The sequence below is a fragment of the Chrysochloris asiatica genome, unplaced genomic scaffold, assembly GCF_000296735.1.
Source record: "Chrysochloris asiatica unplaced genomic scaffold, ChrAsi1.0 scaffold00038, whole genome shotgun sequence".
In the NCBI taxonomy this organism is placed as follows: domain Eukaryota; kingdom Metazoa; phylum Chordata; class Mammalia; order Afrosoricida; family Chrysochloridae; genus Chrysochloris; species Chrysochloris asiatica.
This window is the reverse complement of record NW_006408556.1, coordinates 9,634,038-9,648,464: the sequence shown is the minus strand read 5'-3', so window position 1 is coordinate 9,648,464 and position 14,427 is coordinate 9,634,038. Positions and strand designations below refer to the sequence as shown.

The window sequence follows — 14,427 nt, the reverse complement described above, 5'->3', positions numbered from 1 at the left end:
AGAAGTTCCTCTTTATTTTGAATTGTGTCCCATCAGCAAATGAGGGTCCCTAAGACTACTCCATTCACATCATCACGGTCAACTCTGTTCTGAGGAGGCAGCTCATCTCTAGTTGTATTTTGAGTGCCTTCCATCCTGAGGGGCTCATCTTCCAGCACTATATCTGATGATTTTTGTGTGTGTGTGCTCTTCATCATATTTCAGTATTCAATATTCTGGAGCTATCTAATGGTTTTCCACTGCTATTTGTAAGATTTTCAGTGACTAAATATTCAGTAGTCCGTCGTTCCTTCTTCTTAGTCTGTGCGGATTTGTAAGTTTAGCTGAAACCTGTCCATCATGGGTTGTTGTTGTTGTTGTTGTTGTTGTTAAGTACCGTGGACTCGGTTCCAACTCATAGCGACCCTGCACAGGGTTTCCGAGGCTGTTAATCTTTACGGGAGCAGAACGCCTCATCTTTCTCCCGCGGAGCAGCTGGTAGTTTCGAACTGCTGATCTTGCGGTTCGCAGTCCGATTCGTAACCACTTATTTAATATACCAGTACCATAGCTTTCCGAATCACAGCAACAAGCAAACCATCACAGTAGGACAAACTGGTTATTTGTGAGTTCGAGGATTTTTTTTCAAATGTTTATTACCCAATCACAGGATGTTGCTTTATGGATTGCCTGTTTGCATCTTTTGCATATTCCTCTGAGTTGTTTATCTTTTTCTTATTAATTTGTGGTAGTTATTTAAAAAATTTTAAATAACATTTATCTTATTTCTGCTCTATGTATTGCAAATATCTTTTCCTAGTCTTTTAAATTTATTTGTATAAACTTTATCATACAGATGGGGGGTTTTTTCTTTTAATTTTGAGGTATTGGACAAATATTTTTTATCAATTCTTTTTTTTTTATTGTGTTTTATGTCTTATCTTTGAAAAATCTTCACTAGCTTGGATTGATTTAGATATTCTTCCATATTGTCTTGTATTAATTTGAAGGTTATATTATTTCACATATGCCTTTGTCCACTCTGGATTTTTTTATATGAGAAAGCAATCTATATTTGTTTTTAAGGTGTTAACTGGATATTCCAGCACCCCCTGAAAGTTTGGTGTGAACCAACCACAATGTCAGTGATTCAAGCTCACCAACCAAACCACTCCTCAGAAACTCTAATGCAGGGTCACTGTGAGTTGGAATCAAGTCCAATGTACTTAACAACAGAAATCCTTGCACTAGTGTTGTACTCTGTCACCTCTGGTGTATACAGTGTTCCTGAATGAGCTCATCTGCTTCCACTGGTCTAGGCGTCCGCTCCTGCACCAGTGCTCTGTGGTTTTAACTACCGTGGCTTTGCTGTACACCATAGTTTATGACAGGCCAAGTCCTCATTGCTTGTTCTTCTGTCACAGAATGACTTTTTGCAATTTTAGAATGTTTTCTCTTCCATGGATTTTAGAATCAGTTTGTCTTGTTCTGCAAACACAATCCAAGGTGTTTTATGAGAATTGAGTTGAACATTATTATGTAACGATTGTCATTGCTGCTGTGTGCCTTCGAGTTGCTTCTAACTCATAGCTATCTATATAGGGGTTCTGAGCCTCTAAATGTTTACAGGAACAGAAATCCTCTTATTTCTTGTGGATTCGAACTATTGACCTTGGGGTTAGCAGCTCAACACATAGCTCACTACTGTACTAGGGCTGCTTCGTAGAGATTAATATAGAGATTAATGTTGAGACTTTCTACACGTTAATGTTGTTAAATATCTTCGAGTCAATTTCAACTCATGGCAACCCCAGAATAGGAACAGCTGGTGGATTTGACCTTGCAGTTTTGCAGTCCAGTGCTAATCCTACAGTGCTACACTTCTTGTTGTTAAGTGCATTCAAGTCAGTTCCAACTCATAGTGACCCTGTGTAGGGTTTCCGAGGAGTGGCTTTTGAGTTTGAATTACCAGCCTTAGGGATCAAGTGACCTTGCAGTCCAGTGTTTATACTACACCACCACACTGCCACACCATATTAGGAATAGATAGATAGATAGATAGATAGATAGATAGATAGATAGATAGATCACTCCATTTATTCAGGTTTTCCTTTTGTATCTTTTAATATCTATTATTTCCTTATACATTTCATACATTTTAAAGTTTAATACCTTGCCAACTCATATCTGCTGTATATTTTTTTATTATTTTTGGACTTCAGAATTTCAATAATTTTGGATTTGTCTTTCATCCAGCAATCCCACTATACTTTTTAGTTCTTAGCAACTTGTTGATGATGTTGCACTTTTGATGTTGGCCACCCTCTTTTCTGTACATAATTGCATTTTAAATCTTCTTTTCCTATTTATGCCTTCCATTTCTTTCTTCTTTACATTTACTTATTTATTTTATTTCATTCCCTTGGACCTCTGATTGAGTAATACGGGCAGCAGTGGGCATACTGGTTTTCAAGTTGTCTTGACAATTGTTACAATGAATTTTCTTGCTATACACATTCTCATCTCTTTTCCTTTGAATCAGTATTAAACATTTTCAATATAGCTAGCTAAAGTTAAGTATGAATTGTCGTATATAATGAAGTAAAGTTATTCTATGAGTAAGAGGACCCAACGTTAACCTTACTAGAATGCCATTCTGAGTTTCTGAACCATCTATCCAGATCTGTTATCAGTCATTCAAGAAGGATATTGGAAAGACCCTCAGGTTAAGAGTCTCAGCTACAAGTGACTTTTTCCTGTTCAACAGTGTTGGCTTCATGGGAAATGTCTTATCATTAGAAATATAAATTTAAATCTCTTGATATTCTTCAAAATGCTCATTGCTCAAAATGTTTTTGTTTTGCAATTTCTTTTTATAGACTCCTATGAACCAAGCTTCAACTCGTTCCCACTGCATTTTTACTATCCACTTATCAAGCAAGGAACCAGGGTCTGCAACGGTCCGTCATGCCAAACTCCATTTGGTTGACCTGGCTGGTTCAGAGCGAGTTGCAAAGACTGGAGTCGGGGGCCAGCTTCTAACAGAGGCCAAATATATCAACTTGTCACTGCATTACTTAGAACAGGTAAAATGAACCGAGTGGGTATAACTGTAGTGACCATTTGTTGAGCACATACTGTGCAGCAGGCTTTCGGTCACGTTTTGTCAACATCACTTCATGTCAACATCTCTAGAGCCCTATGTGATTGGTGACAGAGTCCTCATTTTCTAAATCTTGGAAATCAAGATCGGTAACTCTCAAGGCTACCTAAGTAATAGTGGGGTGAGGATTTGAATGGAGATTTGGTTTACTCCAAAGCCTATGTGAGTATAGGTTATAAATGGTCTCCCAGAGCTTGTTTTTTTTGACAAGGCAATTAGCTATGGGAACATAACTTAGAGATGAGAAATATTTTTTCAGCTTCTGGTGACTTCATGTAGTTGGTAATTGTGGTCCTACAATGGTTCTCTTTACCTTTTTTTAGCTCCTCCTCTCCTCTCCAAGTTGACTACAATCCCCCTCAGTCAATGTTCTGTTTTAATTTTCTGAATTTCATTCCAAGGGCAAAGAAATCTTTAAGGGGGAAAAACAACTCTCCTTTTTAAAATGAGTGGATTGAATGAGATGATTTCTCAAGTTCTTTTCAGCTCTGTGATTATAAGTGCCGTGAGATGCATGTTAAAGGTAGAAACTACTTGCGAATTCTAGGGGAGGGCGGGGCGAAGAGAAACATGATGAAAAACCTGAGCAGGGAAGTACAGAATCTATTGGTGAGGCAGAAGGACTTGTTAATGAATGTTGAAGGATAAAACATTTGAGAAAACAACAACACTGTTTTTAGCCACCCAATGAGCCTTTTTGAGACTGATGTAATTCTTATGCTAAATTCTTTGTAATGGTCACGTTGGTTACAAAGCAGATTAAGAGAAACTGAGGGAAGCAGTTACAGAAGAAGGTGCACAAGCAGGTTCCACTGGGCTCCACTGGGCTCCACAGAGTGCTTGCTCTCAGTAGCGCTGCACCCAGAGAGTGAAGCCTGCATGGCATGTTTCTGACAAGAGGCAGCATTCCTGAGCTCCTTCATGCTCTGATATCATCCCCTTCTTCTACTAAGCGGAACTTTCTGCATAATAAGACTCTCATAGAACATTGCTTTGACAGCATAACGGACGATATTCAAAGTGCTTTATTTCAAAGGATTCTACATACTTGTTTCAGATGGTAGCACTAGCTGTTTTCATTCCCATTATGTCCATCTGTTCACACAAAATTATATTCATCTGTTGAATCAGACTTGAAACCCATTGTGATCACTCAAGAGCAATGCCCTGCCCTAAATCCTTTTTATGTTGATTCATTCAGCACAACCTTTGTCACATTTCTTCTCTGCAGAATTCTTTATGATCATCAGTAGTCTTGGTGGCTCTGATTTCCCACATAAACATATACAAATGAATTTATATGGACCAGTTGATGGAGAAGGATATCATGTTTGGCAAGGTGGAGGGTCAGAGAAAAAGAGGAAGATCCCCAGTGAGATGGATTGGCAAAATGGCAGCATCAGTGGGCTCAAGCATGGCAACAATAGTGAGGTTGGCCCAGGATTGGGCAGTGTTTCGTTCTGCTGTGCATAAGGTCGCTATGAGTCGGTACCGACTCAACAACAACACATAATTCTACATAAAATAAATATATTCTTATATAAGTATATTTAAATGTAACTATTTTATTGCATTTTGTTGTTGTTGGTAAGTGCCATACAGTCAGTTCCAACCCATAGCAACCCCGTTTAGGTTTCTAAGGAGCAGCTGGTGAGCTTGAACTGCTGACCTTTCGTAGTGGTTATGAGTCAGGCTACTAACCTCAAGGTCAGCAGTTGGAAACTACCAGCGGTTCCACGGGAGAAAGACGCGACTTTCTGCTCCTGTAAAGATTCTCAGCCTCAGAAACCCTATGCAGGTTCTCTATGAGTCAGAACCGTCTCCATGGCACATAACGAACCAGATATATTCTATATAACTAACCTTTTTATTTAACAAATATTTGCAAAGCCCTGTAATGTTCCAGGAGTCTTGGTATGGTGCTGTAGGATCAGCACTGAACTGCTAACCACAAGGTCGGTGGTTCAAACCCTCCAACTGCACCTATTCAAACCCTATACATGGTCACTGTACGTCAGAACAAATTTGATGGCACTTAACACTAATAAGGAGCTCTGGTAGCGGAGTGGTTACAAATCGGGCTGCGAACCTCAAGGTCATAAGTTCAAAACTACCAGCTGTTCTGCAGGAGAAAGATGAGGCTTTCTGCTCCTGTAAAGATTTACAGCCTCGGAAACCCTGTACAGGGTCATTATGGGTCGGAACCGACTCCATGGCACATAACAACAACACCAATACTAACAATGGAGTCCTGGTATGGCACTGTGGACTAATAAATCAGGCTGCAAAGTTGTCTGAACTGCAAGGTCGGTGGTTCAAGCTCACCAGCTGCTCCTTGGAAACCCTACACAGGGTCGCTGTGGGTCGGAATCAACTCGACTCAATGGCACTTCACAACAACAACAACAACACTAACAATAATGTTCCAAGAACTGTGGTAGTCCCTTGAATCTAGTGAACAAATAGAAAACAGTCCTTATCCGCAATATCTCAAGATCCACTGTAGAAAGACATGCATTAAATAAATCCTCATCAGTATATAGCTGGAATCCAGGGGACAAGTGAATAAAAAATACAGAGTGAGGGGAATCTAACCTGGACTGGTGGAACTGAGAACAAGATATTAGACAGAGACTTTGAGAATGAATGGGAGTATGCCAGGCCAGGATGGGGCTGAGAGAACACCAGTCCCAGAGGACTGACTGACTCAGGGTCTCAAAGGCATCCACTGGCCATTGATTTTGGGCTCTCTTCATGCGGTGTACCTGGTGCATGCTCACTACATCTCTCCCACTGCTAGCTCTTTACATCTTACGTACTATACAAGCATCTTCACAGGGAAGACTGAAGTTATAGCAGAGAGAGAGGAACATGAGAGGAAAGAAGAACTTGTCCATCATGTGGGAGGAAGTAGCTGCTTGAAAGCCAGAAGGTACATAGAAGAGAAATTTTGGAATTCAGACAAGATGGAAATGGCTGAGTGAGAGAGGACTAGTAAATGCACCCAGACAAGAATAATTACAAGAGTGGGCAGATACTTAATTAAATAACAGGATTCATGGGGCTTTTATAATTAAATTCTCTTTATATAATACTTTATTATGTGGCTAATAAAACGGAGAGTATAATCCAGTTTAGCTTAATTAGCTTCATTCCTCCACTTGTCCACTCTCCAAATGGTGATTGAATGGCCCCCAGATGCTATGAGCTTGTTTTAGACAAAGGGAATAAATATATGATTGAGAAACACTCCAATCTATCAAGTTCTCCAGGGAAAGGGCAAGATTATAAACAAATGTTGTTGTTGTTAAGTGCCGTTGACTCGGTTCTGACCCATAGTGACCCTGTATAGGATTTCTGAGGAGCGGCTGGTGAGCTTGAACCACCGACCTTGTGATTCAAACTGACTTTGCAGTCCAGCGCATTAACCCATAGCGTCACACCAGGACTCCAAATAAACAAATACATACCTACATTTCAGTAAGGTAAATGCTGTAATCGGAATCCTTGTAAAACTTTCAATGATTAATTGTCTCAGTTCCAACCTATCCTCTGCAGATGGAGTTAGAAAGGGCTGCTTGGTAACCTGTCTTACATGTATCAATTCCATGCAGAGTTGCAATTCTTCTTCCGGCCATGATTGTGAGAGCTCACACCTGCTCACAGGGAGCCACCTTTCCCGAGTTGAATGAATGCACCTTATTGTGCTCATAAGTAAACAACTTGCTGTTGGCCAGAATATTGTTGGTTTTGGAGTCCTCCTTGAGTATGCAGTACTTTTTTGAAAATTTTTCCTCAAAAACATTTTAAACCACAATAACAGGGTATATCTTGGCCCTAGAACTTGAGTCCACGGGAAAAGGAGGGAGACATGCATGCTGGTTCTAACTAAATCTCACTGAGTGCCCCCAGTGTGACCCGCGGTCTCCATCAGCCTAAATGTCACGTGAGAAACCACGGAATATGGGGTGTTTGCTTCTCTACCGCTTCAAAAATCAGAAATGGGCCTGGTTTTAGTCTGGTTTCCAACATCACTGGGGCTTTTGCAGAGTTTGGGTTTCCACTTGGCGTCTACCAACAGTTGTGTATGGAAGAAAAAATAATGCTGCCCGTGCCTGTTGTAACCACTCTGAATTTTGGTCAGTTTTGAGAGGAGAATTTTCCATGTCCTTTTCAGCTCCTTCAAAGAAAATCTCTTTAACTCAACGAAGAGTAAACTGAATTATTGGTTCCAAGCACAACCTCTGAATACTTTAGAGATATTATTAAACATAATATGAGGTTCCACTTTGTTGCTTTGAGAGTGCCTTTGGAAGGATTTTTCATGGTATGTACATATGAAATCCAAAATGGAAGTAAATATCAAAAGAAGAAACAAACAAACAAAAAAAAAACAAAGAAAAGCTGTGTGACTACCTCCTTACCCTGTACCATCCAGAAGATAATTTGATTCCCGCCCAATTTGGAGAGTCCAGAGTAGCTCCACCAAGTAGACCCAACTCTGCCTTGCTTTCAATCCCCTGCCATTCCTAGGGCATGCTAAAGATCTGCATGTGCTCCAAGTAGGATGGACTCGTTATGGTATTCCTGGAGCTCCCTGCACCATCTGTTAGAGCTGAGACACCTGTCTCAAGTCCTCTTTGAGGAAATGGCTGGTTTATATGCCTAAACCAGTCTCCAAAAGGATCCTAAATAAAAGTGCCTAAATACCCTTCCACAACACTGTACCTGTTTTTTGTTTGTTTGTTTTTTACTAAGACAACCCAGGTACGGTCCCTTTTGATCTTCAAAACATTTCTTTGAGATAGACAGCCATTCAAACAGTGATGAATACTAAAAGGAAAAAATAAAACAAAGTAACAGGCTGAGGAGAGGTGTGTAATTTTTGATAGTTTATTTAGGGGAAGCCATTGTGAGGAGATAAAATTTGAGCAAAGATTTAGATGATGAGAAGGAGGAAGCCGTACAAAATCTGGGGCAAAACGTTCCAAGTAGAAAGAACAACAGGCTAAGAGGCGTTGATGTGGACATGAGGTTGGCATGTTGGAGCAGCTGCCCAAGGTTTAGGTGCCACCTGCATTCAGTTTTGCATATTTATTTTCCCTGCAGCTCCAAAGCTTGTCATGTGTGCATTTCCCATTCTGCTCAGTGATGCCGTTATTGTTCTGTTTTGTCACAGGTTATCATTGCCCTCTCCGAAAAGCACCGTTCACACATCCCCTACAGGAACTCCATGATGACCAGTGTCCTCAGAGACAGTTTGGGAGGAAACTGCATGACAACCATGATCGCGACACTCTCTTTAGAGAAGAGGAATATCGATGTACGTTGGTTCTTCTTGCCAGAGATCGCAGACCAGATTTTTACTGTTAATGTATAAGGTTGAAGTCAAGGGTCCTGACTGGGTTTCCATCTCTTCAGTTGGGTCAAGAGATGCCTTCCGAGGTAAATAGTGTGCAGAGGTCACATCTTTGGGTTGACTTCCAGCGTTATGATAACCTTGTTTGGGAACTGATTTCATGCCTCACAGGATGGCTTGAAGATGCTGTGTACACAGATTTTTGAAGGGCCTGCTGGTGGGTTCTCAGGCAGAGAAATGAGAAAGGTGACCCTTCAGCTTCTCCTGCTTGGTTTTGCTCCTGATTTCTGAGATCGTGGTAGTTTAAAGGCATTCTTGAGTGGTGTCTCTAGGCCGCACATAGCCCCAGGATACATTGACAGAGACTGGTTGTTGAATGACTTCCCTAGATAACTTTAGATCCAGCTGGTGTTTCATGCACTTCAGTTTAACTTTGGGATCCAGAAACTCTTCAAAACAGGAAAACAGAAGGCACCAGAAGGCTTCTCAAAACAAGGCCAAGTCCCTAGTGCATTGTAAAATGCTTTCAGAAGCATTTCCTTTTGTTACAGATAGTTACTTTGTAGTTTCTTATGTTTGTGGATTATGGAACCCACTATGGTTATGGCTTGACATGTACTTTAACAGATCACTGGTTGAAAAACATACCAGCTACTATTTAGGGCTTCCAGAGCTACCATAGTTTTAGCATTGTTCAGTGTTCTGGAGCAAAGACCCCTAATTTAGACACATCCCTTCTCCTACTTGTATTTTTCCATATCACTCTTAAGGTGTGCAGTTTTTGTGTTTTTTTTTTCAGTGAAAAAAAAAATGAAGTTTTATCCAGAGAGAAATATTTTTCTATACCATTCCATTTTAAAACGACATTTTGCTTTTCTAGGAATCTATATCTACCTGCAGATTTGCACAACGAGTGGCACTCATCAAGAATGAAGCTATTCTTAATGAAGAGATCGATCCTAGACTGGTAAGCAAGTTTGACTGACTATGTTACAAAAGTCAAAATATATCCAAGTTCACTCAAATTTGTGGGACACTTACCCTGTGCCAGGCAATATTCTAAGTACTTAAGAAGTGATTAATTCACTTAATCTTCACAGTCTTCACAAACCTTATGAGTAGGTGGTGTCTTTGTCTCCATTTTACAGATGATGAAACTGAGGCACCAAGATGTTAAGTAATTCACTTAGGGTCTCAGTGTTGGTAGGAAGCAGAGCCAGGATTCAAACCCTGACCGTCGGGATCAAGAATCTGTGCTCTTAACTCGTTTCCCCTTGCTTCACTCTTAAGATGTGCTGTGATTCCTGGGGACTCGTACAGAGAAACAATATATACTTACACTTTATGCAGGTTGTAGCCATTCAAAAAATTTGAAAGGAAAGCTTATAGGGAATCAGAAGCCCTGTTAGTTATTAAATAGAACCATATCTTACATAACGAGACCGTTACTTGTTCTAGAGATTTGAAAAAACTATCAGCTAGATCAGTGTATCAGTGGTCAAGTTTCTCATTTATGACAATGACTCTTCCTTCAATAAAGTGCTTTAGTTTAAGCAGAAATATTTACAAGTTACATATGTTACCTTGCTGTTGTTGTTAAGTGCCGTTGAGTTGGTTCCCACCCATACCGACCTCGTATAGCATTTCTTAGGAGTGGCTGGTGAGCTTGAACCACTGACCTTGCAGTTCAAACTGACCTTAAGTCCAGTGCATTAACCCACAATGCCGCACACCATGTCTCCTACTTATTATAAATTCAGATCTATTCTCCTTTCTCCATTTTGTTATGTTATAAAATGAAATGCAACTTTATCAACTCATGTCAATATTGAAATACGGTATCTCAATTTGTAAAATTCCATCATTTAGATTATATCATTTTTCACTTATATCATTTTCTAGTACAAACTATGATCAGATACCAGAAAACAAGGGCAGAATTCAAAGACATATGTCAAGTGGAATTGAACTTGAATAAATTCTTCTGCCAGTAGCCTTATAGCATGACTATACCGAATGAGGAAGACAATCACAGAATCATTAGCCTTGAAGCCAAAAATGGCTTCATAATTCAGAGAAAATGAGCATATTATACGCTGCAGTGTTTTCTTTCCCTTTAAATTTGGTTAGGAGACTTTTCGTCTGAGGAAATTGAGGAATGTGAAGAAAGGTGAACATTGTCATGTATTTGAAGTGGGCCTCTGAGAAATTTAAAGAAAAGAGAAATCTGAGGGTCAAAAGCTAATAGCTGTTAATTGAACAAATGTTGAGGTCTTTGTGGTGCAAAATAATCAAGTAATTGACAAGTGTTGTTTTCTAGTGTCTTTCATAATTGCTTCCAAACACTGTTCATTATTTTATGTATGAAATTACTGTTCATTGTTTTCTGTATGGAACTTTTTGGACACTCAAGTGACAGTTGAAAATGAGTTATAAGACAGCAGGGTGAGATTTGCTATATTTACTACCAAAGCTTAATGGAGCCAAGTCCATATGATCTAGGTCACTAAGGGCTGTTCTTGCTTTCTTTATAAGAATTGATACCTCAAAGGAATGAGGTAATAAAAGAACCGTGAACAGTGTCATAGTCTTTTGTGACTGGGAATGAGGAAAAATCCTCTAAAGATGACTCCCACTCCAGATGTACCTATTGTAATTTCATGAGAGGTGTGATTGTAAACAGTCTTAAAACCATGAAAATTTGGCTTATTTTGAGATTTCAATTCAGTAAAGCAGACAAATAATTTAGTTGTTAGATTTGACCATGAAAACCTTACTACTGGAAGTAGAAAATATGGCATTCTTGTTAATTGAATAGAGAAAGGGCTTCCGTGAATGACTCACACAGTTCTTGTCTAACAGTTTTCATGCCACATAACTTGACTCCAAGAATGTTTTCGAAAAGAAGCAAACAAACAAAGCCCACTCAACCCTGTGTATTTAAATTCTAGGAGTACTGACGTGTTTCAAATACTCAATATCATGTTCTCTTGGGCTTCTGGTGCTGTTGCTGTCATTTAGATAACGTGGCTCCAACCTATATAGAAATTTATGTACGTCTTCTAATATATTTATCAGAGGTTGATGGAAGGAAAGTGGTTCTCATAGGGCTAGGAACAAACCTGAGACTATAATTAGTTGTTCTGGAGTGGAGAGGTGAAGGAGGTTATAACAAAAAGAACTCAAAATCCTAAGATCTTGCAAGATACTTATAGACCAAAAACACCTCCCCAACATAAATAGAGAAAAAGTGACCCCAAAACAAATCCACCCACTGAAATCAGGACTCAGGAGGGAAGTTCATCTACCTTACCATGGACCTTTGTTGTTGTTGTTAAGGGCAATTGAGTTGGTTTCCTGACTCATCCTGTATAGGGTTTCCGAGGAGCGACTGATGAGCTTGTGGTTCAAACTGACCTGTAGTCCAGCGCATTACCCACGGTGCCACACCAGGACTCCAGCATGGACTCTAGGCAGAACAAAAGGGGATTTCTCTGAAAATTTGAAATCCTAGGCTGTGCCTTATATGGATTTGAAGTGCAAGTTTATATAACCACCTGGGTCTGGTAGGCCTCAATTCAAGAAGATAAAAAAGACCAGTGAAGTAAATAAAAAACAAAAAATACAGGAATTAAAAAAGAGCAAAAATGAATCAAAACTAAAGTCAACACACACACACAAAGTCAACACAAAGGCAAAGTGGAGAGAGACAACAAAACTTGAAGTTTACTTTCTTCTTATTATTTTAAAAATAGATTAACAACAGAAACAAAGCTCTGGAAATATTGATGTTTTCTTTAAAAAAAAAAGCTACAAATATATAAAATAATATTTGGAATGAAAGGGGACATAGCTATAGGTATAGAAGATTTTAAAAGTAATGATTGTTGTTGTTGTTGAGGGTCATCAAGTTGGTTCCAACGCATGGCAACCCTGTATAGGGTTTCCTAGAAGTGGCTGGTAAGCTTGTTCTGTTGATCTTGTGGTTCAAACTCACCTTACAGTCCAGCACATTAACCCACAGTACCACATCAGGACTCCTTTTTTATTATTATATTAATAATAATAGAGTACTTTAAATGACTTTAGAAGAAAACAAATTTGGTCTAAAGTCATTAAATTTGAAAACTACAACAAAATGGACAAGTTCCAAGAAAATATGACACCAAAATCAGCTCAAAAGGAATTTTAAAACGAGAATAGATCTATTTATTCTTATTCTTGTTCAGTGCTGCCGAGTCAATTCCTACTCATATCGACCATGTATAGGATTTCCGAGAAGCAATTGGTGAGTTTGAACCAATGACCACGCGGTTCAACCTGACCTTGTTGTAGAGTGATTATCCTACTAATGGTAAATAATTGACTTAATGGCAACAAAGCTGTCATTAAAAAAAAGAATATAACAAGAGAAAGAAAGAATGCCATGGGCTCAATAGTTCATTTTAAAGGTTTGAGAATCAAGGAAGAATAGAAACTGGATTCATCATGCTAATTTTTGTTGAACATTTTTCATTGTGATCATGGTTGGTTTTAGGTGCCATTGAGTCAATTCCAACACACAGTGATTTTATGCACATCAGAATGAAATGCTCTGATACTGCACCATCAGTACAATCCTTATTAAGCTTGAGCCCATTGCTACTGTACCAATCCATTTCATTGGGGGTCTTCCTCTTTTGGGTTGACCCACCATATTAGGTGGCATGATGTCTTTCTCCATGGATTGGTTCTTCTTGATAATATATCCAAAGTATGAGAGACAAGTCTCGACACCCTGACTTCTAAGGAGCACTCTGGTTGAACTTCCTCCAACACAGATTTGTTTGTTCTTCTGACAATCCATGGTACTTTCAATATTCTTCTCCAGCACCATGACTCAAATGCATCATTCTTCTAAGTCACTGTCCAATTTTCACATGCATATGAGTCTATTTGTTGGTGCAATGGTAAGGATTTTTGGGTTTCTTTGGTTTTTGTTTTTTTTACATTGAAGTACAACCACACTGAAATGTGTGGTCTTCAATCTTCATCAGTAAGTATTTTAAGTCCTACTTGCTTTCATCAAACAAGGTTGTATCATATGCATATTGCAGGTTGTTAATGACTCTTCCTCCAATCCTGATGCCACATTCTTCTTCATATAATCTAGTTTATCAGATTATTTGTTTAGCATACTGATTCAATAAGTATGGTGAAACAGTACAACCCTGGTTCACACCTTCCCTAATTTTAAGCCTTTCAGTATCCCCTTGTTCTGTTTAAATGACTGCCTCGTGGTCTATGTATAAATTCTTCGTGAGCACAATTAAGTGTTCTGGAATACTCATTCTCCTCAATCTTGTCCGTAGCTTGTCATAATTCCACACTGTCGAAACCCTTTGCATAGTAAATAAAGCACAGGTAAACATCTTTATGAGATTCTCTGCTTTCAACCAGGATCCATCTGACATCAGCAATGATATCCCTTCTTACACGTCCTTGTCTGAATCTGGCTTGGACTTCTGGTAGTGCCCTGTCAGTGTATTATTAGAACCATTTTAAAATTAACTTTAGGAAAATTTTATTTGCATGTCATATTAATGATATTGTCCAATGAATTCCACATTCTGTTGGGTCACCTCTCTTTGGAACGGGCACAAATATAGATCTTTTCCAATAAATTGACCAGGTGGCTGTCTTCCAAATTTCTTGGCATAGATGAGTGAGTGCCTCCAGTGCAACATGAGTCTGTTGAAAGATTTCGATTTTATTCTTTAAATTTCCAGAGCCTTATTGTTTCTCAATGCCTTCAGTGCACTTTGGACTTATTTACCTTCAGTAAAGTACCAATGGCTCTTGTTCATATGCTATCTCTTGAGACAGTTGAATATTGCCCATTCTTTTTGGTACAGTTACTTTGTGTATTCCTTCCATCTTCTTTTGA

The 14,427-nt window shown here is 39.1% G+C and overlaps 1 protein-coding gene across 1 annotated transcript in view; it reads left to right on the top strand.

The window, feature by feature from the left end:
- The window catches only part of KIF6 (kinesin family member 6), a 512,465-nt gene that overhangs the window by 195,504 nt on the left and 302,534 nt on the right, over positions 1-14,427 (top strand). The window contains exons 7-9 of the mRNA XM_006860583.1: positions 2,859-3,065; positions 8,322-8,465; positions 9,382-9,468. Coding sequence (XP_006860645.1) covers positions 2,859-3,065; positions 8,322-8,465; positions 9,382-9,468 — 438 coding nt within the window. The remainder of the gene's footprint in view (positions 1-2,858; positions 3,066-8,321; positions 8,466-9,381; positions 9,469-14,427) is intronic.